The sequence below is a fragment of the Polyergus mexicanus genome, unplaced genomic scaffold (assembly GCF_030449975.1).
Source record: "Polyergus mexicanus isolate NDT 795.1 unplaced genomic scaffold, iyPolMexi1.0 SCAF_2, whole genome shotgun sequence".
In the NCBI taxonomy this organism is placed as follows: Eukaryota; Metazoa; Arthropoda; class Insecta; order Hymenoptera; family Formicidae; genus Polyergus; species Polyergus mexicanus.
The window spans coordinates 1,614,412-1,639,245 of NW_027223322.1; the positions used below are offsets into that span (position 1 = coordinate 1,614,412).

The 24,834-nt window shown below is 37.2% G+C and overlaps 1 protein-coding gene across 4 annotated transcripts in view; it reads right to left on the minus strand.

The window, feature by feature from the left end:
* Mub (poly(rC)-binding protein mub) overlaps positions 1 to 24,834 on the minus strand; it is a 70,336-nt gene that overhangs the window by 4,490 nt on the left and 41,012 nt on the right. For 2 of the 4 annotated variants that reach the window (XM_070313927.1, XM_070313918.1), the window contains exons 2-8: positions 24,290 to 24,527; positions 17,630 to 17,686; positions 16,919 to 17,317; positions 15,963 to 16,370; positions 8,430 to 8,526; positions 7,646 to 7,925; positions 13 to 4,524 (exon numbers count right to left, since the gene is read on the minus strand). In XM_070313927.1, the coding sequence (XP_070170028.1) occupies positions 4,143 to 4,524; positions 7,646 to 7,925; positions 8,430 to 8,526; positions 15,963 to 16,370; positions 16,919 to 17,317; positions 17,630 to 17,686; positions 24,290 to 24,370 (1,704 nt within the window). In that variant the 5' untranslated portion in view covers positions 24,371 to 24,527 and the 3' untranslated portion in view covers positions 13 to 4,142. Of the gene's footprint in view, positions 1 to 12; positions 4,525 to 7,645; positions 7,926 to 8,429; positions 8,527 to 15,962; positions 16,371 to 16,918; positions 17,318 to 17,629; positions 17,687 to 24,289; positions 24,528 to 24,834 lie in introns of those variants that run through there. The other 2 variants (XM_070313936.1, XM_070313944.1) reach the window with 2 other exon arrangements.

Genomic DNA, 24,834 nt, shown 5'->3' on the forward strand with positions numbered 1-24,834 from the left:
GAAACACAGTCAATCGGCCCGTAAGAAATAACACAGCGTCCATTTGTATCGTTAATGATTGCGACAAAAAATGAAAAAGAGAGAGAGAGAGAGAGAGAGAGAGGGAGAGAGAATTTGAATAATTTTATGTCGATCCAATGTACCATTTTGCTATATATCAGCTTCAAAATTCTTATTAATTCTTATTATTAAATTAATTCTGATATTTTATAGATCTCTTCTTTCTATCTCTCTATCTTCTTCGGTTTATTAGGAAAAAAGTTTTGAATAAAATTTTGATACGTTCCCGCGATACCGGAGGAAAAGACTATAATTAGGCATGGTCGATCTTTTCCTCCGAATATCAAATTATTGTCCAATATGCAACATATGTAAAATAAGTACAATGCGCTTGAATCTCTAACGATTCTCTGATTCTCCGTGTGTCGCGTCTTAAATTGCATGCCCAATCTACGAACTTTGTACGAACCATCGTACAGCGAAGCGACATTACAGACACACTCGATCTGTGTTTAAAAATTCGACCTGCAAAATAAAACTGTTACTACCAGATAACGGAAGGCAACGTTATTACAATTTTGATTTATAGAAATCTTATCACGGATCTCCCGCAAGGATTCGGATGGTTGATCATAAAACATCTGGTATAAAAAAAAAAAAATAAATAAATAAAAAAAATAAATAAAAAAGAAATTTGCGCAAGACAATCGAATAAAAAAAAATTTTTTTTTTAAATGAAAAGAATGAGAACTTTATAGCCAACAGGATATTGAAGATAAGTCGTTTAACAGGACTACGAAAAGGAACGGATGGTGCTTACCAAAAAACGGGCAGGAGCCTGGGTCAAGTTGGTTGGATGGATACATCTTCTCTCTCTCTCTCTCTCTCTCTCTTTCTCTCTCTCTCTCTCTCTACATCTCGCTTTCCAATTTCTCTCCGAATCTTGATTACATTTAATAGTGAGACATATATTTACATATATATATATATATATGGGCCTCGTACTAGTGGCTCGTATTCTCAACATACATTAAGCGTTAAAAGTAAATGAATACGATCTTGAATTCAATCTACCGTGATTAGTACAAATGTAGCGTAAAAATAGTGCTAAATGTACTAGAATACGGCCAATTACGTAATATATACATAGACAAAAATTTTATCTGGCATATCGATTTCTTTTGAACCATGATTACTAATAGCAAAATAAAAAAAAAAAAAAAAGAGTGGCTGATAAAGCCATGCTTGTGTCGCATTTTTACAACACATGAGATATCTTCATATGCAGAATATCCCTATGTAATCGATTCAAAAATATGTAATATATAATCTTATAATTATTATCAAAACTGAACGATATATCTCTTTGGTTGTTCCTTTAATTATAAGAGAAAAAGACTCACATAAGAGATGTCATATTTGAAAGAAGGTACTAATAAAACGTTCAGATGCCGTGAAAGTGGTCGCGCAATATATTGAAGATTTCATTTCCAATCATTCGAGATTGGTTGTTTTTTCTACAAAATAAAAGTTTTTAAGAAACATACATTTCGCGTTATTAATTTTCCGTTATAAAACACCGTCGTAGACCAATACATACATTGCGGGACCTCATTCGCGGGGAACGCCAAATTTCTGTTTATTCGATATTGTATTTTCCCTTACTCTCTATTAAACACGCCTAGCTTTATTTAACAAGATGATACAGGACACAAAGCTAAAGTCTGATAGTTAAGCATTATAAGCTCTGCGACATTGTTATAGAGACTAATGTACAGCTGAAGATTATTTGCCTGTAAAATTCTATGCACGATGATGTAGAAATACCAGGCGTAGCGATGCGCGATGACTCTCCCTTAAATTAATCGAATATCCTAACGGAGAAATTTAGATTTTCATTTACTACTCCAAGTATATTCTTGACTAATTATTATCAACAATCAGCTCGTTTAATTATTATTAACGATTAGCAAGTCTTCGTGGAAAATACAATTGGATGGAGCAACTGTGAAGTTCTGATAATTATATCAAATTTTCAACATGTTTCGACTTTACGCCTGCATTTAAAATGGGCTTCTTAATTTCTACGCATCGCTTCGCTTGATACGACTACGAAGCTCTGCGTATTCTTTGATGCATCGTTGATCCCTCTCGCGATTTTTCCTTTCTTTTGAACCGCGAACAGTCGCTTAGCGTCGAATTATTGTCTCAAGAAAGAAACGGAACAAGACGATACAATTTAAAATAGAGAAAAACGCAATGAAGATATCTCGCGATCATGGCGACAGTCGATTTGAGCGGAATAAACGTTTTTTTTTCTGCGAACAAAATCAATTTCCCAGAATTCCGTGTGTTCCGAATAAATCGTGACCACGATAAATGAGATACTTGTGATTACGCGATTGTTTATCTTCCGATCGGTTACTACTTGCAAATACATATGTTGTCTCGCTATGAACTAGGATTGAGCACATAAACACTTATCTTGGCGACTCCAAATCTTATCGATCGTTTATCAACGATCAGACACGCATCTCGAACGGATGGAAAGTTTCCTTCCCTTTTTTTCTTTTCCCCGCAATTGCTTAGATCTAGATCTAGCTGATCGAATGTTTTTTTGCGACTAGATGATTTCGGTTTCACGTATTTTCTTTCCATTATTTTTTTTTATTACTTACAGAACAGTAGACTAACAAGACGATTGATTTATTGTGGAATTAGAAATCTGATTGTATCTTTAGTGTATATATATTTAGGTAGCGTTTTATTTTAGTTTGATTTCACAAAAAACGTAATTTACACGCGAAGATGCAGACCTTGCTTGTTTCGCGTGCGCAGATGCATAAGAATTAAGTGTAATTACTGTTACAACAATACAACCACTATATGTGTACAGCTTGATTGAATATTTCGAATAGCGATGATCGGTTATAAGTATAATGCTTCGCAAAACTCTTCATGCTCGTACTGTAATAAATTTCTCCCGATCGCTTTCTCGGTTGCAGATCGTTCTTTTTTCTTGTTTTTCTTTTTTTTTTTTTAATAAGAAAGAAGACTGCAAAAGTCATTCAAAACACGTTACATGATGTGGTGCATCCTTTCAACATGATTTATGGAGAATGGTAAACACATGATTCAAGATGATTTCTTTCACGCATCTTCTCTTCCACGTCTCTATGTACTTTTCATCACACACACTGTGATCACGCGCGCAAAACTTTCTTTTTTTTTTTATCTATCGATAGAATTTCTATCTACTACGAGAAAAAAAAATCACATCGGAATAGCTACACTAGAATAAGAGTTCTTGCTTCAAACAGTAATCAATTATAATTAATAATAATATTGTAATAAAGTCATAATTACGATAATATAATTATAATAATCATAGATTTATATATATTTTTATATCAAAAAAGGCTGTCTTTGCGACGGTGCATGAGCGATCGCGTCCTCCGAGTGTTCCTACGAAAAATCGCTTGTACAAAATGAAACGCAAACGTCGAATAAAATTTTATTTACGGTATAATCGTAAAGAATATCAAGAGAATTTATCATTAATGATTTTTGTTATATTTTTCGTTAATCAGTCTTTACGCGATCGCATCAATCTCGGAGAGCGTGTCACGATAGTATATGTTGCTAAGACTTAGCATCAGATCATATGTGGCTTTTAAAAACACAAGAAATTCCAAAGTCTTCACCAATCCTCTTTTCTCCCCAGCCAAAGATAAACAGAGAAAAAAAAAAACAAATTAAAAAATTCTATAAAATATTTCCGCACAGTGATATTCAGGAGAAACTCAATCATGAATACGAGTAAGTGGGGCAGCCTCGTTATTTTTCCAACAAATCTATCATTGATGACAATCAATAATTTTTTGCCAAAAAATTATTTTCTTCGATCATGCTTCGACCCATATAGAAAAAAAATTTTATTCGTTTTCTTATTTTAACAATTATTTTAATAACAAAAACAACGAGTGTCGATCCTTCGCCAAGTCTTCATACTCGCTACCCTGGCGTCCGTACGCACATTTAACTTCAATGTTATACAAGTACTCGCTATGTATAGATGTAGATGTGTGTAACGTTTTTCCCATTATAACACATCATTCCGCCGCTTTTTCCGGTCCATTTGTTCAGTAGGGATTGTACTTGGTACGCTCGGACTTGAACTTGCCGCTGTCGGTCGGGCCTGGTGCGCCCGGGCTACGAAGCCTCGGTGTAAAGGTCTTGTGCGATCGGTGCACGCCGGTAGTCTGGACCGGAAGCGCGGATGCAGCCGCGCCAGCAGCACCACCTAGCAATTCCGTGAGTCCGCCGAGGGCGGTCAGGCTAGATAGGGCGTTGAGGGCGCCTGGCTTGCTTAGCAGCTGAGCCAAGGGGATGGCGCTGGCCAAAGGAGAGGCAGTGGTAGTGGTAGTAGAGGGGGAAGCACTGGCCCCGGATGCTCCGGGAGTGGTACCGCTGCCAGGGGTTTGGGTATTTTGGGCCTCTAGGTTAGCTTTCTGCAGTTCGACACTGGGGAAAAGACACAAAATGTAAAAAGGTGAGGGCGGGAACGTTCCTCGTAAAATAGTGTCAGATTAAAAAAAAAAAAGAAAAAAAAAGAAAAGAAAAACTTAAGAGATGATAAAAAGTAAAGAAGAGAAATGTAAAATAGTAATAATAGTAATAGTAATAGCAGTAGTAGTAGGAGTAGAGTAGTAACAGTAAAAGCAATAGAAGTAGTGGTAATAGTAATAATAGTACTAGTAGTAGTAGCTGTCGCGAAGAGTTATTGAACAAGGCGACGTAAAAAAAAAAAGAAAAACTATCAGAAACAAGATAAATTAAATCACAAATTGTAGGCTTAGAGAGTTACGCCAGAGAGTGCTCTGTGGAGCGTGATTATCACGTACACCGGCTACGTGGTTCGTGGGGAGATTTTTGTTTTAATCAGGTCGCATTTAAACCCTAATGTTCGGGTTCGTAATAGACATCGGTTGACTCGCGTCGTGATTTGCGCCGACTAAGGCATCGACGAACGAGTCAAACGTGTTTGTAGGACGAGAACACCGAACACATCGGGATCCGGTCGAAATGCGTCCTAGATCGCAGAAATCGCGCAACAAGGATGCATACGAAAAAGAAGATAAATACACGCGTTCGCCAGTCTACTTTCAGAATAGTATACAGTAAATTCTGCAAATGTGTCACATCTACCATACTAATAGTAGATTTGCGAACGATGCGATTTTATCTCTAGGTGTAACGGGCTCATGGTTCGTTGTACAAGCAAGGACACCAATTTAGAGGATATTTGCATCTTTCATGAATTCGTCATAGGATAATCGGTCCCTGCGTCAGTAGAACAAACCATAGCTTCGTGTTTTTTTTTTTTTTTTTATAGAAAAAATAGAAAATCAAAGTAAACCAGACGCAACGATATGCATTCTGCCATATTAAGCTCTGCTATTGATAAGAGAAGATCACGAGATTACACAACGTGCGCTTTATCGCACACATCTTGAATACAAGATGGAATAGATGGCAGAGTGCAGATCTTGGCTCCGATGGGAGTGCTGGGATACACGATACGTAATAAATATGATGATAAAGTTAACGGGTAAAAATACAGAAATATCAAGAGATGACGAATATATACGGTATCGCTATTTATATGCAGTAGTAAAATGTGAGTGGCAATCTGGAATAAAATATAATGGATTATAATTATAACGTGAGGGATATATGAAAAAGTATGTGTCGATCCGCGGCTTTGAATTGTATTATATTCAGCTGATGCTGGTAGAGTCTTACGCGTGGCGCGCGGACTTTATTTCGTCGTCCTCAAATCTGCTCGACGATTACACACGTTAGTACCGTTCACCATTCTAATGTCGCTATGATGGAAATAGATTAGTCCCACAGCGTGTAATTAAAAAAATAAAATAAAAGAAAAGAAAAACTGACTCGAACACCGATCAATGAACATTAAGCGATGACAGCAGCAATGAAGTGTATAACTAAAATGTAAAGATTGCTACGACAAGGTTCCTGGCAAGGACGAGGAAAATTCTTTTTCACGTTTATCGCATAAATAAAGGCACCATTTTTGTATAATACATATAATGCACGTGACATGCCAAGTGCTAAAAAGATGCTCGCACCAAAAATAATTGTACGATTTTTTTGTGAATTAAAAAAAAAACGAAATTACAAGCGTAAATATTAAGCTAGTCGTCCATTACCGGGAGCCTGTCTCTCAAACCAGAAAGAAAACCGTGTCATTAAAAACCGAATCGAAAAAGGAGGAACTGTGATGCGTTTGTTTGGGACTAATTTCAGGATTGATTGTCACTAACGAGCGACAGTCCTCGTGTACATGTTTCTTTTTTTTTACGATGTTTTTCAGTCGGTAAGTTTATTTTTGCTTGAAAGGACAGCCAGCGACATGGGAACAGATGTTGAGCGGAGTTGTGTCTGCAGGATACTCGGGGTGGTACTGGACCTGGAAGACAGGACCTGGAAATAAAGGATTAAGATCTCCTCTTCCTCATCTCGTATGGCTCGATGTATAGTTGTCTTCCAGGCAATCTGCATCTACGCGAGCGCCTCCTCTGAAATCGTAGCCGTCGATGCCTCGACGTTGTCTCGTCCCACAACTTTACCTTATGACTATCGTACGACCTGTGCTTCGCTGTAAACTGAGGTGGCGTTACATGACGATACTTTTCATTATTCATCATGAATAATCTCGAAAAATTATCGTTTTATAGTCTCATCAACGGACTATGCGCGTACATTTTACAGTGATATTTTTTCAGAGTAATGCCACCTCTTTTATAACATTTCTCACGGCCACACGCGATAGAAACGACTTTTTTTCTGTTATAGATTCTCCTTTTAGGAACACAATAATCTTCTTTAATATCCGTATTTATATTTCATTTATTTAAATTATAAAATTTTATACGATTTTGAAAGAAACCATTTCTTTATGTGGACACAATTAAAGTTACCATTTATTCTTAGTCTTATCTTTGATTTTGTTGTCATTTATAGTTTACAACATATCTATATGCGAGAACCTGATGAGTAAAGAAAAATGAAAGTCGTCTATACGCGGGTTGCCGTGAACAGAGGTAACAATGATGATGATGGAAGATGTCGCGAGGGGGGTGCCGATTCGACTATCCCTTTCATATTCATAGTCTTACCATTAAGACACCAAAAGTAAAGCGATAAGTTGCATGAGGAACGAGTAACATAAACAGGCGAATCGGCAAGTCTCAATTATGGGGCATAGGGGAAGAAGGGCAACAAGAAAACTTTATACCGGCGACACCGGCGCACTATTTTATCCGGTTAGCGGAAGAGATGCGGGAGAAAAAAAGAAATAAAAAAAAGATCAAGGGAAATGCATATCGCGATCCACTGCAAAACGTAGCCGGGACGAGTTTGACAGCTTCTAATTGGAAATGGAATTTGAGACACCGAATGTCGAACCTCGGGCGAACCTTGGGGGGGGGGGGGGAGGAGGGACAAGAGTGTAGCTTTTCTCTCCACCTCCCCATCCGGTCCGAGTTCCTAAGGTTGACCTTCGGTTAACCGGCGAGCCTGAGGAAGCAGCGTACAGGCCCCGCGCGATGGTACTCACCTCATATTGATGAGATACTGTGCTAACGCTACGGCGTCCGGATTTCCGGTTATGGTGATGGTGCGGTCCGTTGCTCCGCCCTCCCTCTCCTCGCAGTTGCTGATTCTGATCATGGCACCCGAGATCTGACGGATCTCGGCGATTTTGGTACCGCCCTTCCCGATGATGCAACCGATTAACTCGTTTGGCACGGTCATCTCATGCGTCTGATTGTTCGCCGCCGGTTGCTGCCTGTTCGTATTGCTCGTACGCAGCTGGCTCCCGGCCAATGCGGCTAATGCTACAATCATTGCACAAATGTTAGAAAAGTTTCGGCATGACCGTAAAGTATGGAGAGAAATTGCCTCTTGTAAAAACAAATATTTGAAAAAGTAGAGCAGAGGTAGATTTCTCTTATACCATATGATAATTCAACAATTTCCCTAAGACTACTCTCATACATTAGTCGCGTTAGTTGAAATTCATTGATCCCTATATTTTTCCATCTCTACCTACTTTATTCAATTATCTTTTTAATTAAGCTTAATTGTTAAAACAGGACAAACTGATAACAAAAAACAGAATAAAGAAATTTATTAATTTAGATATATACAGATTCGTCTTTTTATGAAAATCTTGAAAATTAAGAAGCTTGCAGTGATTTAATATATGTATCACGATAAAATATATAAAGATAAAACAAGAATATCTTTTAATGTTTTCTATACAAGTTTTCTTGCGAGAGGGAGGATAACATTAACACATACTTGTCTATCTATGATTTCTCAACGTTGTATTTGCTTACCTGCTGGATTAAGACCACCTGTGTTCGCTGGTGTTGCGAGACCTCCAAGACCCAAGGCTGCCAATCCAGCCAAAGGATTACTGCCCAGTTTGCCCATCTGCAACAACGACGATGCGATCCATCGTTCAGAAATAGGTGTCGCGGGTAAAGAACGAGTAATAATCACTCGGGGTGTGCGCTTTACAAAGGAGAGGGTTTACGACGATGACATCGAAAAAGTAACATATCTATGTTCTTTGAACTTGTGTCCGCTACCTCGCGCGTCACATTCTCGAGGATCTTCGATCGCGAGCGTGAATTCTTATCGTTAGCTCAGGGGCAGGCTCACCGAGAGAGATCACTCAGATTTTACAACATGAGCGAGAAAGGAGAAGGGTCACGCGCAGTTGACGACGATTCGTGTTCATCATCTCCGATACTTATCGCCGCGCGAAACTCTCAGCCTTCATCGTCTCGTGGTCTCCGCAACAAACGGTGATCGATAAACCGTCCCGACTTCCTGGGACCGGTCCGACAGCTTACTAACACGAGCTCTACGATGGCCATTTGTATGCCAGCATATCCCTTCCAAATATATTCAATCCAGAGCAAATGTTTTAACGTGGCAAAGTTTAAACAGCATTGTTAAAATTTGTATCTTACAATCTTTTTGTCAATAAATTTTCGCAGTAATTAATCCGTGAGAAATCGAGGGAAGATAACTTGAGATCAAATTGGTAAAGGATTCTGATACTAAATAATATCTAAAGAAAATTGTTATTAAAGCTTCTGTCTTCTCTCTACAACAATATTAAATCCTGATACCAAAGCGGGAAATCATATAAATTTTTTTCTGTCATTGAGGGATCAAGAATACTAAACAAGAATATTATTAATCTCAATTTTCAAATATTTTGAATCCGCGCGTGATTTATTTCAGTTTAACTTTGTTTTTGAGAATCCGTATAATATTTTATAGATGTCCGTCACAGAGATCTTCTTGCTCTTGATGTCATACATAAAACATCGTTCTGAGCAGTCTCAAGTATTTCCGCGTGTCTATTGCAAAGATATAAAAATTGGCACGTCTTTGAAATGGATTAGCGATATTTTATATATGACATTTATGTTCTGGCAAGTTTTTCTGGTTTGGATGAAGAGCATGCGATCATAAAATCGTAAAATGGCAATCGACAAGATCGGGGTAGTGGACCTTGTTGCGTTACTTCGAAAATCGTAGCAGAAATCACTTAGAAATAGCTTGATGAAGGGGAGGGGAGCGTTCAGAAATTACAAAAAGAGAGAGCGAACGAGACGGAGAGAGAGGAAGGATCCTTGCATCGTATCCTTGCACTCTCATTGTGATGCTGTTAAACCGCTCGTGAAAATAATCGCGATAATTCTCTTCCGACCGTTTCCATATTATACACGATGTACTTACACGATATTTGGTATCTTTTTATTATTTGCACCGCGTTCCGCGCTTTATCGGGTATAATTTGCTGCCATTTTATGAACGATACGATTACCGTAATCGTGTAGTCATTATTAATTATGTAATTAAAAATTAACAAAATCATCCAATTAGCTATTTTGGTATCTTGAACTTATGTTAATCATTTTAATTTGCTGCAATAATCATCTCCTAAATAAGTTAATTGTTTAAAGAAAAAATTTATAAATAAAAGTTTAAAGAACAATTGTGTATATCTGCTAATTATATAATAATAATAATATTTATTTATCTTTACTCTTCTTTATAAATTAAAAAAAAAAAAAAAAAAAACGAAATGAAAAGCGAATGGAAAGGAATGGGAAATGCAAATAGATACATTGTGTCCTTACACGAATGATAAATTCATTCTCTATCACAATGTCGTTATCTAAACTAATGTGCATAATTTCTAACATACAGCGTGTTGCACTGTATATATAAAATTATATATAAAATACACGCGTTTGTGTCTTATATATATATATATATATATATATATATATATATATATATATATATATATGCACGTGGGTGTAGTAAAAAGCTTACAATCTGATATATTGTCCATTAGCAAGATTATATCTTTTGTCATAACACATCTAAAATATAAAGATATGTATATATATGCAGAATTTCTGAATATATTAATACACATTGATAAACGTTAATAAAAAATATTTCATATATATTTTAATATATTATATATTCATTGAATTATTCAATCATTAGTCATACATATTTTCAATGATAATCGATAAGTTCTCTGAAAAATATTAATGTAGATCTGGATTCACGAATGTGCAAACGCTTCTCTCATAGACAACTGTCTCGATATGATTTCTAATATGCCTAAATGGTGGAAACGTAATGTTACAGGGCAGCCCACCCTTACGCGAACTCGTCGCTGACTCTTAGCTAAAAAAGTGCCGGAAGCCATGCTGTACTAAACAGGATGCCGAAGGAACAATGGGCAACTCAGGATGAAGGCGAAGAAACGAACAAAACGTAGCTCGACAGTCTGACAAGAGCGATATTAATGTATGTATCGTGTTTTGCGTGTGTGCGCGCGTGTGTCTGTGTGCATTTATGTCCGGATATGTGTATGGAGAAGATTTTTCATTTCTCTTCTTTCATTTATTTCTCACACAATTAAACATAACGACTATGTAAATAGCCGTAGTTGATTCTTCAGATAGATTGGTACATTGTTAATAATTTTTTCTGCAAACTTTACTACAGTTAGTTTAAAAAAATTATTTCTTTTTTCAAAATATTTTTTTATCTCTTGAAACAATGAAATATTTCGAAATCAGTATATCTTATGCATTTATGCAAAATTTAATTTTGTAAAGCCCTTTGTATATTTTCAACTATTTAAAATTCAAAAAGTACAAACATAGATACATAAGCATAGCATTCTTTTTAGTATCGATAATTAGTATCTGCCGAGAGAAAACTCGTAAGTTGATTTCTAGATAAACAGTATATCTCGCGTTTTAAATCTACCAACGAAATCAAAATAATAATCTTTTCAATGTGTATATATTTTCAATACATATAGCTAAATTAAAATTTCATAAAAATTCAAAACGTCGATTAATTGTATTCAACTAGGTGCGAGAAATAAATATTAGAATTTAAATGAGTCAGTAAATATGTTTGCAGTTTCTTTCTCCTGAGTTTTTCTCTTTCGTATAAGGAAAATTTGGTCGTCATTGTTATTGGGAAAGGAAAGTCAGTTTTCAGGAGAACGGGAAACTTTTCTTGTAAGAGAAATCGTGTGATAGATAAATAAAAATAGAAACATAAAATCGGTGTACAAAAACAGAAGCGAAGTAGTATGTAGTAATCGTGTACTGTAAGCCGTAGACTTTATATCAAGCAGACTGGAAAACTGAGAAAGAATATTAAAGATGGGATCGTGAAAGAGAGTAGATATAAAGCGCAATAGAATAATAATAATATACCTAGGTAATCTACCTCTTTTCGTGCCACACATGCATATATCTGTTCGTTTGTGATTTTGTCGTAAGTAGATTATTCTCATCGAACTTTTGCCGATCAAACCGTCCTTTCAGCCACGTCTCTCGAAGTCACCGAGATAAGAAGAGCGATCGCGAACAGGAAGAAAGAGGAAGAGAGAAAAAAAAAACAGAACCGTGGTCAAGACGCAATACAGTATCCGAAAAGACAATGGGAGATATTATGTATTATGCTATGAAGACGCGTATTTCTTTCTATCTCGCGTTCGTTTCGTTTTACTTCCGAAGAGCAAATCTCGAGGAAGTCGGGCTCCAGGTCGGTCGTCGGTCGTTGAAAAGCGCATAGAAAGAGGAGATAGGACAGAAGGTGAAACGCAACGATAACGCCGTCCTAATAATGCCTTGTCAAAACATTCACGTGGATTTCGATTTCGAAGATTTCGCCGCGCAGGAAATCTGGTTTGAATATTGAGTTATGATTTTTTGTTGTGAAAAATCCTCCTCAGCTAATATTAACATAAATCGATAAGATGGAGGAGCGTTAAACAAAAACAATTATTTCAATCGACTTGCGATGTAATATCACACAAAATTTAATTGTATACCTTTCGTTAAAAGAAAAACTTATTTCAGAACCATTTTCATCCCGATTGAAAAAGAATTTGAATTTAAATCCGATAATTTGATATTCTGATGTCCGAATGTGACATAACTTTACAACATTTTTTTACCAAACTAAAAGACATACTAATATAACAGAAAAGAACTTATAACTGAAAATATACGGTATAAGTATATTCGAACACTGAATAAAGTCTCCTGTCGTTCTTTTCCTCGGCCGAATTGATCATACGGGTATTTTTTATCAAGTTGACGTTTCATGGCGTTTCTGCCGATCGATCGGCCGGACGAGTGAATTTTTCAGAGCACCATCATTGATGACTCGAAATTATAATGTCGACTTATTTGACGAGATATCGATTTAGGCCTCCTCATCGATCATTCGAACTATTCGTCGAGACCTGTGGCGATAACTTGGGATCTTCTGTATATGTATCTCTCTCTCTCTCTCTCTCTCTCTCTCTCTCTCTCTCTCTCTCTCTCTCTCTCTCTCTCTCTGACCGGATCCAACAATAAGCCATGACGAATCCATTGTGCGACTCGTGAGCAAGCATTCATGCTAAGCAGACTCGATCGTTCGACGCGCGAGACTCGGACCAAATTCGTATATTTTGCCTTCAAAAATTCCTTCCGAGAGCGCTTGTGCCGCTCTCGGACGATGATCGTATCGACAAAGCCAGATTACTGCATTTGCTCGATGCAATCAATCTGTATCAGATACAAACGATAGAGATCGATTAACTCTAGGATGCATATCCTGTATTTTTTTCTCATCTAAAAGTATACGTAAGTCCTATAATATACAAAAGAATAAAACAGTCAATACGATCATCAATGGAACGGTGTAAATGTAACGTTTAAATGCACGACGAAAACTTCCAGATACCAAGTTGCAAATTAATAGATTTGAAATCGCAATACATCATATAGGTATATGCCAATAAAGAGAATACAACTGATTAATTGCTAATATTAAAATAAGATAGATAAAAAATTAATTTCTAGAACCCAAAATTAATCTAGATAAAATTATGATTATATATATATATATATATATATATATATATATATATATATATATTAAAAATCAACAAAAATCAATAAAATTCATGTTGTTATTAAGTTCTAACTATTCATTAAAATTAAATGTAAATACGGCATGCTAAAAAGTCAATTGCCAGATAAATCTCCACAATGATGAGTGAGACATCGATCGGGATACGGAACGCTACAAATTTTCCCTGTTCAACATGGTATCAGAGTTTATATCGTGTCGTGCAAACGCATTCCATAGCATGCAGCGTTAAATTTCTTTATGCACTTGTGAAAAATACGAGAAGCAATTTTTAAGGTGATCAATCCACTACCCAAAACCGCAAGCATATTATGGGAAGAGATACGTGTACGCAGGCTCGGGTCGAACTTGTTAGAAGCGTCTCTCGGTGAACGTTTAAAACTTGAAAAGAAAGAAAAAGATAATCCAGAAAGAGAGAAAAAAAAGCATGTACGTAACGACACGTGCGGATCACATGAAAAGCAAAGCTGGCAAACTTTTCGCGCGACTTCGTTGATATCGTAAAATTATAGAAAGATTTTTTTTTTTTTTTTTTTTTTTTTTTTTTTTTTTTTCAAGAATACGAAAGAGAGATCAGCTTTACGCGATTACCGAAATGTGAGATTCGCAGAGAAACATTGATTAATTAAAAAAGATCGCAAATCCACTGCTATATTTTTGACAAGAGAAATCTTTTCAAAGTGGCCGAGATGGCAAAGCAATTCTTAATGAAAAAAAAAAGCACACATTGAGAGACTCGCTATTAAATATAATTACGGCACGTGGTGCCTTATCTTATTCCGCGATGTTTAATCAGATGTTTTCGCGCAGTCGAAGTCACGCGATTAGAAAATGTTTGAAGGTATATACGGTCCGAGCTAATTGTACGACAGGATCTTTTCTATCGTTCTTCTCGCAGTTGACGACAACTTGCGAGATGTTTCGATACAAATATTCCTGGATAAGAAACTCGGAACTGTACGGAGGAGTATCGAGCAGAAAGTCAAGATGTTGATGCATATATGAGAAGGAATACAAGGGATAGCAAAAAGCTTCAAAAGGAGGGGACCAGGTGTGATTCTAGACAATAGTGAGATATAAATATATTATGAGCTTTCATGGGGCATTCGGTAGAAATTGGAACGATTTTAAATTTAGAGTTATGTCGATCGTAAATTCTTCAACCATATATTGTAACCGCATCGTTGTTTATTGTTTCGTGATCTACGCGAAATAACCGTAAATGCCAAGAGGACTCGCCAAAGAATTACTTTGATGCATCTCGACATCGTCTCGTGATTCTTCACACAATCGGGAATTCACTGTACATATATAATATACGTAGAAAAAAAAACGGATGAAACATCTTGGCGCGATTAATTTTTGAATCCACGTGGAATATGAAAGTTAAATTATAGATGTATATCGATCGTGAATAGACGATGGATAAATGCAAATGACTATGCATACTTTACTTAAATCGTCTCCTTCCGACATAATCTTCTGAAATAACGTTCAACCGTTTGAATTTCAAATTGATAATTCGTATTAATCTTGATTTAATAATACTTGAACTTGTGCAATCCTCAGAAAATTTTCTATTATAGCCAGTACAATATAATATTCACATTGTTCAATCTAATACACATTGCTTTAATGATATTATATTGCAGAGAAAAAGAAAAAAAAAACTTAAACGCGGATTAAATAAACGTCAACCGATCACAAACAATAACAACTTTGAATTTTTTAAAGATATAAGCCTATAATCTAAATCGCTGTCACAATAAACGAATGACTGCACGGTTGACCATTCGTTAATATAAAATCTAAAATTTCTTATCTCGAAATTGCTAATCTAACCGCAAAGCAATTCTACTAATGCCGTGAGCGAGCGTTGCTTCAGCACACGAGTAATTTCTTCTAACTATCGTATTAACAAAAAAAAAAAGGAAACAATAAATATCAAAATAAAATATTGAAAATAGATGATAAATTTGTATAGCTGCGATAGAATATTAAACGTTTCAATTGCTTATTTAAATTACTAATTGTTTTGAGATTAAGCCGATCAAGTTTTTAGACATACTTTGCTAAAGAGAAGAATGTGTCTTTTTCTCAAAAACATCTAATTTTTTTCGTAATCGTTTCAACTTCAAACCATCTGCCATCGTCGAGCTGAAATTTGTCTCGATATACATCAAGGATCGTGTACAGTGAGAGGACACTGAACAGGAGGTGTTGTATCAATTTTCTTCGGATAAGTGAACAATGGAAAAATCCATTGTATGTATATGTTATTCGGGGAGATATGGCAGTGATAGCTGGGGGAAGGGGGGTGTTATCATGTGGTCGAGAAAAGGTACGGGGTAAGGATGGATCACGAAAAACAAAAGACTTACGGCGTCTGCCACGAGGTGTGCGGGCGGGAGGGCTGCCTGCAAGTGTCCACTCTTCAGCAGGGGGTCGGCGAGGCCTGCCACGCTGGCGTGTAAGGGGCTCGGATGGAGAGGATGATGTGGGGTTGTAAGGTGGGCCGTGGATAGGAGCGGGTGCCCGTGAGAAGCGGCGAAGGCCGAGGACGAGGGGTGGTGAGCCGCGAAGGGCGAGGTCGCCAAAGTTTGGGTATTCAGCGAGGGCGGGGCGGGCCCGGCAGCGGGCGCGGGCAATGGTAATACTGTACTTACGTCCGAGTGGGCGGGCACCGCGTAATTACCCTGGATGGTGTAGGCTTGCCCACCAGCCAGGATCACTGGCCCACCGACTTGGGGTTTGGGGCGATAAGGGATCGTGGCACCTTTAGGAGGGGACTGAAACAGAAAGAAACACACGCACAAGTGCGAATACACCGATGGAGCCATTACAGGTTTTGTACAGCGTCTAACGTTAACAAAGAATAGCCCTTTTAAGTCCAGAATGATGTATCAATTTGCGTTTAAAAAAAGCTCAAAAAGTTGCTTCATAGTCGAGAAGCTTGTAAATAATTTAAATGTAGTAAAAAATTTGTTGTGTGCTAGTACTATTTTATTCTGGACTTTAGTAGATTGTTCTAGTTCATCATAGTTCAACAACATTGTAAATTATTCAAACCCGTGCACGTCCAATGTTGAATCGATTATAGTATGCTAAATATATTCAAATCTTGATACCATTGTAGTTGCTATCCGTCATTAATAAACATGTAAGAAATTTTATAAATACATTTTGAATATTCGAATTAATGACACTCTGAATGATTCTACAAATGTGAAGTATTTCTGGTTATTAGTCGCTCCAAAAAGTAACTTTTCTAAAAACAATGTGGTTCCAAAGTACGAACTATGATGAAACTAGAATGGTCGGGTCTATGTATACGTACCTCTAGCATAACGCAGCAGATATGATATATGCACTGCGTGATGGCCTCGCTGGTACCGGATATGGTTACTGCGCGTTCCGTCGAATTAGGCAGCATCTCGGAAGCGACTTGGATGGAGGCACCGGTGACCTCTCGAATCTCCTTGATCTTAGAACCACCTTTGCCGATCAAAGAACCGCATTGCGAAGCGGGGACGATCAGTCTGAGCGTGATCGGTGGCCTCGACACACCGCCGCCACCGCCGGCACCGCCGCCTTGCATGTCGTGGAATTGGGAACACCATTCCTCAAACTTCTTGCATATCAGCGTGAATGCCTTGAAGATCGAGTTCGTCGGCCCGGTGACGGTCACTATTCGCTCCGGGCAGGAACCGTCGGAGATGTTGATTTTCGCGCCGGACTGCGAACCGAAAAAAGAATATTATCGATCATATATACAATAAATTATTTTTGGTTTCGTATATTACAATAAATAATCAATGTCTATTATTTTAAGAGATTAAATTAGTGTAAAGAGACGAGCAGAAAACAGACTTGAGAGGAATGTGCAAATTTATCTGTCCTTAATATCTGTAAATCCAACTGCTAGATCGTAATAATAAGGTACATGCTTTGTATAGAATATTATCTTTTAACATGACATTATATACGTGACTCTATATTTTTTCTCGTTAAAAGACACATGCGCAACAAGAATGTAATTGATACTTGCCTCCTCGCGGAACCTCTTGACGATTTCTCCTTTTTTCCCGATAATGCTACCAACTTCCTGTAATAAAATAAGAAATTATGTTAGTTTTTGGTGTCATTCTCGTACATTGCTTTTTCGTTTTATATTAAACTCGATAACGCAAGCTCTTCATTAATCATGTTTTAAATAATGCAGAAATTGTTGATGGATTTATTAGGTCGAAATTTATTAGATCTGTTAGATAAAAATAAAAAGTATAAGCTTATAAAATGTATAAAATTGTTATATTCGCCATCGTAAATATGTAAATTGATAAATATAATTACACTTGGATCATCGATCAATAGTGTGTGAATGATAATCGTAGAAAATATTTTTTCTTGTATTAGTGGAGCAGATGTTTAATTCTACTAAATCTGATAGTGTCTTTGTCAACCCATCAGTGCGTACAAGTACATAACTGTGAGACGAATGACAAAATCGACTCGACAGGTCTATGGTTAGCATCGGACATATAAGTAGCTGATGTCCACTCTTAGACTTCGCGTCTGCCCTGACACTGTCTGACCTCAAGATAATGTCACTGTTAGGCCATCGAGAGAACGGCATGGCAGATATATTCCTGCGCTCTATCTAAACTTAGACGACGTCTCCCGGACGAAATGCCAACGTACCTTGGATGTTGAGTTTCACATATCTCACGTTAAGTTTATCGTTCTCTAGAGTCAATTGGAAGTATCAAAGTTTCATCGCATATGAAAAGAAACTCATTTTACATTATCTCGACGCATTTTACCAAATTCGTGATCGAATCACGCGCTAGATCCAAACTCGCAAATACATCTCGCGAAGGCTCTCGACCTTAATCAGGTTTACACGTTTACACGATAGCTGTTGTTCCTTCGAAGCGAACGTGAGTAAATCGGTGACGGTAATCGCGAATTCCTATTGACGTGCACGAGGTTACCGCGATAGGGCAAGCGTCATCGTCGACGAATTAGATGCACGACGAGAGGCAAATATAGCCGGAACAAGAAGACAGCGAGACGATGAGCGAGGAGAATGTTTGGCGATACGCCAGCCACGAGGGTCACCGACGAATCGGCGAGATTGCAAATCCTCAGATCGCGTCGGGCTACATTATCAATCCAATGGGCAGAATATTGTGGCGGCTCCTCCGCGCGGATGCTGCCACTGAGAGAGAGAGAGAGAAAGAAAGAAAAGAGCTATGTATAGCCATGTTCCACCGGTCAATACTTTGAGTGCGCACAGCCTACTTTTATGAGATAAGATTAAAAGAGTTTTCCGATATTGCGTCCTACTTCTGTAAATACCGCATTGTCGTAAAAGAGGCGGAAAATAGCGAATAATATAATGATAGAGAATTAAAAAATTCATTGTATTCATTGCATTAAATATGTTAAATGATGTTTTTCGACTCGAAAGAAGGGCGCCAACGAGACGAGAGATCGTAAATACAAAATAAGCAACAAGTAGCGAGCAAAATTACCGATAAAGATTTCGTTATCACATTTATCACTAATCGTAAGGCTAGTCTACTTCGAAAGAGATAGAGATAGTGTAAGATCGAGAAAACTTTTGTAATCGTTCTACGATCGCGGACTAGGATGAGACTATCGGGAGCCTATATGCGAGTATGGACCGGTTGGACGATGGCCCTGGCTGCGGTCCAGCACATTTCCTTGGAGTTCAGGGATTTATACAAAAACTCAAAAGAAAAATACCGCGAGGAAACGGTGAAAAAACGCGTCCCTCCGCTCGATTCGAAGATATTAATCGTCATCTCTCGCGTGAAGCTGAACGAGGCAGAGACCGATACTACGTGGCTGAGAGACGAAAAGAAAATATTGGGACTAGTTTGGCTACTGATAGATAAGCTCAAATCTGGACTCTAGCCAAATACTTACGCCATAGCGGTATCGTAGATCGGAGAGACACGGCCATGACATTGTTCAAAACGAAATAATGACTGCGAATCTCGCGTAACGATGGAAGCTAATGAAATTGGTACAATGATATATAAATATACTATATATAAATATATAATATAATGATACGTAAAAGTTCTTTCCTTTATGGAAAAATCGGTGCGTGAAAGAAACGATTATAATTTTCGAATCACAAGGCCATTGTAATTTTTCATTTAAACTCGACGATAATTTGCAAGGGCTATTAATAAGAATCTATCCACTTCTTTATAAAAATTGACGGTTGGTTTATTTATGTATGAATTTACGAAAACGCATCTATCCTCTCTGTATCGCGAGATGGAGTTTACGGAACAAATACCGTTCCATACAAGGAGGGATAATGAAATCGTGATAATTCGCGATGCACCGGCAGATTGGCTCTCGGCCCTGGCCGATGCCCAGTCTGTCCCAGAAGACTACACAGTCTAGGCAGCAGACATAATGCCATCCTGGCCAAAAATGCGGCCAGACGTATTTATTTCGCGCGAAAGAGGCTACTCGACTATCCGTTTACCGATTTGCCAAGCGTCCAAAACGAGTGTTGCAATACGCGGCATTGGTGAAACGAGTAGAGAAGCGCTAATAAATGTCATCGCAAAATCATGCGTTTAGAATCATTGTTTGTAAAACAATGACCCGAAGATGCACAATCTTCACTTTACGATCGCTTCTCCACTCGGCGTCTAAGGAGAGATCTATCGCATTGAAATTATTATAGATACCTTTGGGATGATCTGTTAACGAAAAATATTTTCAAAAAAGCAACATAATTATAAAACTGGAAATAAAAAATATACGCTAACGTAATATATAAATAAGCATTAAAGAATCAGATGCCAATCTCTTTAGCGTGTAAAATATAAGCAATATTCTCAAATTTATATTTAAAAAAAATTAATCCGCGAAAAATGAGCCGCGTAATCTTCCAATTGGATTACTTGTTATTTATGATCCAGCGTTCGTGATAAATGTACGTAATTAGTAAAATCCCGTTCGTGTTCATCGTTGATTTTCAAGCGAATTGATTTTCATCCCGCTGTAACTAAATACAAACAACTCGAGAAAAAAACGCCGGCGAAAGGGTACGTCATGACATCGTTGGCAGCATCTCGTTGAGAAAAACACGGTTTTGCGTGTGCGTGTGTAATGAGATTTGTGAGGGAAATATTTTCTCGTATAGCGGAGAACAAGGATTCATTTAGGCTCCGTGAGATACAGATACGATCGAGATGTTTGACAGAGCGTTGGAAAACCCTTGAGAAGAGCGACTCGTGCATCGATAAAGTAAAGAGGGTCGAATCTTAATCGCGTATCCCCGAGTATCGTTCAAATGTGCCGAAATATGCAATAATTTCTATATCATATTTTAGCACCGAACTCTGTAATATAAATTTTGTTCGCGTTTTGCGCGGTTTTATTTTTTGTAAAACTCATAAATTTTAAAAAATCCTAATTTCATCTCTCTCCCTGCATTTTATTATATACATATCGTACAGAAAAATTTTAATCGCATAAATATAAAATGGTAAGAATCGAAATAGAGCTGTTAAAGAAACTGCTGTACACTAGAAAAAGCATTAATAGCAAATTGTACAACTTGGCAAGAGCGTACTATCGCCGGGACGAAAAGATCCCGTACGTCGAAAGGGACATTGGGCGTCTAGCTAACGCGATTAATTACCGAGACGGCGGACATTAATTACTCGTGCTACGACGAGCAATATTGCACCTCGTGCACAATAATTAATTACAAGCAGAAACGGTGGTAAGTGACGTGTGCCTAGAACGAGGGTAGAACGAGTACCGACACAGGCTAAATAAACTTTGACACTTGTCCCGCGCAAAAGGCCAGCTCCGGAGCTATTTTTTTTCGCTAGAAATTCCGCTTCGCGATAATTTTGCATAAATGATGTAACCACACACATACGTATATCGAATTACGTTACGAGGGACTTTCACTCTCGGATCGCAATTTTTTTCCGCAGGAAAAGAGACTAGGATATTTATTAATTTTCCATGTTTATGCAATCGTATAATTCGTAATTAATCACAAAATATATATTCATTAATCAGACTACAATCGCGAAATTTTCGAGACAAAAGAAAAGTTATTGTCAGTTTTCAAGATTGAAGATTAAGAGGTCGTAATAGGATAACAAATTGCTGATTGTTACGATTCAATTTGATTCAAGATGTAATAACCACAATGCCCTTTTCTTTCTTGCTAGATAGAGAAAGAGAGAGAGAGAGTTAAAACTCAACCACAAATGCTCTCTTTACCATCGTAGAATTAAAAGGTTTGTGCGCTTTACGCTCCATTCTTCTACATGATTTTTTTCAATGATTATCCTTCCTCTCTTTTAATCCGTAAATCCACCAATTCGAATTCCGGAGGAGCTCTCCCTCCCTCTCTCTTTTACTTCTCTTTAGATGTTTTTATAAAAATCAAAAGAATATAAAATTATAAAAAAAGAGATATAAAATTATATAAAAAAGAACAGATCCCCATATAGATTTTTAAATATATTTTAATGACGACGCCAAATAATTGATAATTCTCGATCATTTTCAAAAAAATTCATATGCGCAATTTTATTAAAGCAAAAATGCCTTTAAAAAATGGAAGATTTTAATCCAATTCTACATCGCAAATTTGATATAACAAAACGAATTTCGAGCTAATGTCCACTTCAATGTAACACAGATTTGACGAGACACTGAATATGTTGATAGCTTAAACACGAAATACTAATAATTGCGATAAATGTGTCAATTTTTTATCAAATTTTTATATAAACCTAGACAGAAATTAATTCAGAGATTTAGCCAAATGCATAGTCCGCTGCTAAATTTTCTGCAGTAAAAAAAATCGCCAGTTATACGACACTGTGTACAGCGGAGGCGCTAGCGTAGGGTTTACGCGAGAAGTAGCGAATTCTTGGCAGCGTATCAAACACTCTTCGAGACGCATTGTGTGCCTCGTGCGCAGTCGAAGATGCAAATTTCCAATGAGAAAATTTAAAATGTTTTTACTCGAAAAGCCGACGAGATATTTTACTCCACGCAGAAAAATCGCGCGACTCATTATGACGAATGATTTTAAGTTGCCTTGACATTAGCATTATGTCACAGGTGATGCCGGTTATTTAATCCTTAAACGCGATTAGTCGCAATCTTATTTCTACAAAATGACGACTCTGATATACAATAACGCAAAACATATTTATTTCAGAATCTTATTCTCGTTTCTCACGTTAAAATTGAAGTTGACATTGTCAACGACTACGTTTACACGTCATCTTTAAGCGGGTTCGATAACATCCGTAGTTCTAAAACTGGCCAATCACAATCATTCCATTCTTCAGAAGAATAGTTGTGATCGATCAATTTTAAAATGCCATTTAACCAGTTACGAATGGATCAGAGGTGATGCGCAAACATAGTCATAATCGGTGAAATAATCGATGAACGAGAAAAGGAAAGTTGTAATTTTTTGTACGAATATGACAGCTGCATAAAGTAAAATCCAGCTTTTCTATTTCAACGAAAGAGTCACGTTGCGTGCCAGAATTCTAAGATAATGTGTCGAAAGCGGTCGATCTCTTGTAAATAATTCAATGGTAATTGTCAAAAAGAGAACGTAGTAAATCACGGAGGGAAGAGAGAAACGCGAATGGCCGTGTCTGAGATTTGTTGTTACCACGCCAACTGAGTTATTGCGTCTCCTTGTCGAAAGATTGCAACGAATCGAAGTCAACACATAGTTTAAAGTTTAAAAGGACGGCAGATATATATATATATATATTTTTTTTTTTATTATCGTGTCGATAGCAGTAATTTCGAAACGTATCGATACATATCAAATATATTTTGTTGACACAATTCTAGAATTCTCTGTAAAAAATGGTCGAAGCATGCTTGACATTTCTGAAATGATATGCGTTTCGAGAAAAATCGTATCCAGGACACGATAAATGTATATAAATTTATATTTTCAACAAACGCGCGTGGTCGCCTCCTTCCTCCTCCTCCTCTTCGGAAAAGCGATATCAGTTGATGTTCCGTGGGAGGCTGTTTGATATGACGAGATTTCGAGCACACATGCACGTATTTCCGCCCTCGATAATGTATTATCTTATTACTTCTACTTCTCCAATTTCACAAAGTATCATACGAGTAATAATCTCACACAGCAACGGCTGGCGTACATATATATATATATATATATATATACTGAAAAAAAAATTGTTAACTTGACTAAGTTCAACTAATTATCATTTTTTAAATTGAAATGTTTATATATTTAAATCAAATACAACATATTAAATCTAGCATGACGTATATTTGACTTAAATATTTCAATTAAATAAAAAAAATGACAATTAATTGAATGGATTTAGTCAAGTTAACAATTTTTTTTTTTTTCAGTGTCTAAATTTACTTATTATTTCAATCATCTAATGATTGCAAAAACTGTCATTTAAAAAACGTTAATTATCTCTCGCACGCAAGATTCAATATATAATTTCTTACACAGAAAACTCAATCGAAACGTTCTTGAATGAATGAGAAGAATCGAACCGAGCGTAAAAGTAAAGGTATAAAATACTCGATGACCGATTCATCGAAATGTCAGTTTAAACTCGATTAAAGTGTATCCGATATAGACCGTAAATTCGACGCAACTTACTTTGCCCTGCATAATCAGGCGAATGGTCAGGGTGACCGAGGGATCATCGTTAAGCACCGGCTTGTTGTCCATACCGTCCATCGCGTGGTTACGGATCCTGCGGTTTCGATGAGATATCTTCTCGGAGGGAAAGGAGGAGGACGAGGAGGACAGGGGAAAGGTTAGGCGAGTGATTTTGATCGGGGGAGTCTCGGGGGACGTGCTTCTCAAGCGTTCCCAGGTATTCTCGGTCCTTGTACTGAAATCAGAGAGAAACGACGTTCAGATTACGCAATCCGTATAGATATCTTTTCTTTTCTTTTCTTTTCTTTTCCCCTTATCTTTTCATTAGAATGTGCTTTCACAATTTTTCGAGCGGGAAAGGAAGAAACTTTGAGTAATCTCGTCGGCGAAACCTCGGTTAACGTCGTTTGTACAATATTTTGAAAAGATAATAAAAAGGGAATAAATCCGATAAAATATCTGTAAACTTGAACTTTATATGACGCCGTAAGTCGTGCCGTCGTCGTGGAATCTATTTATCAGAGCGTTGAATTTAGAAATAA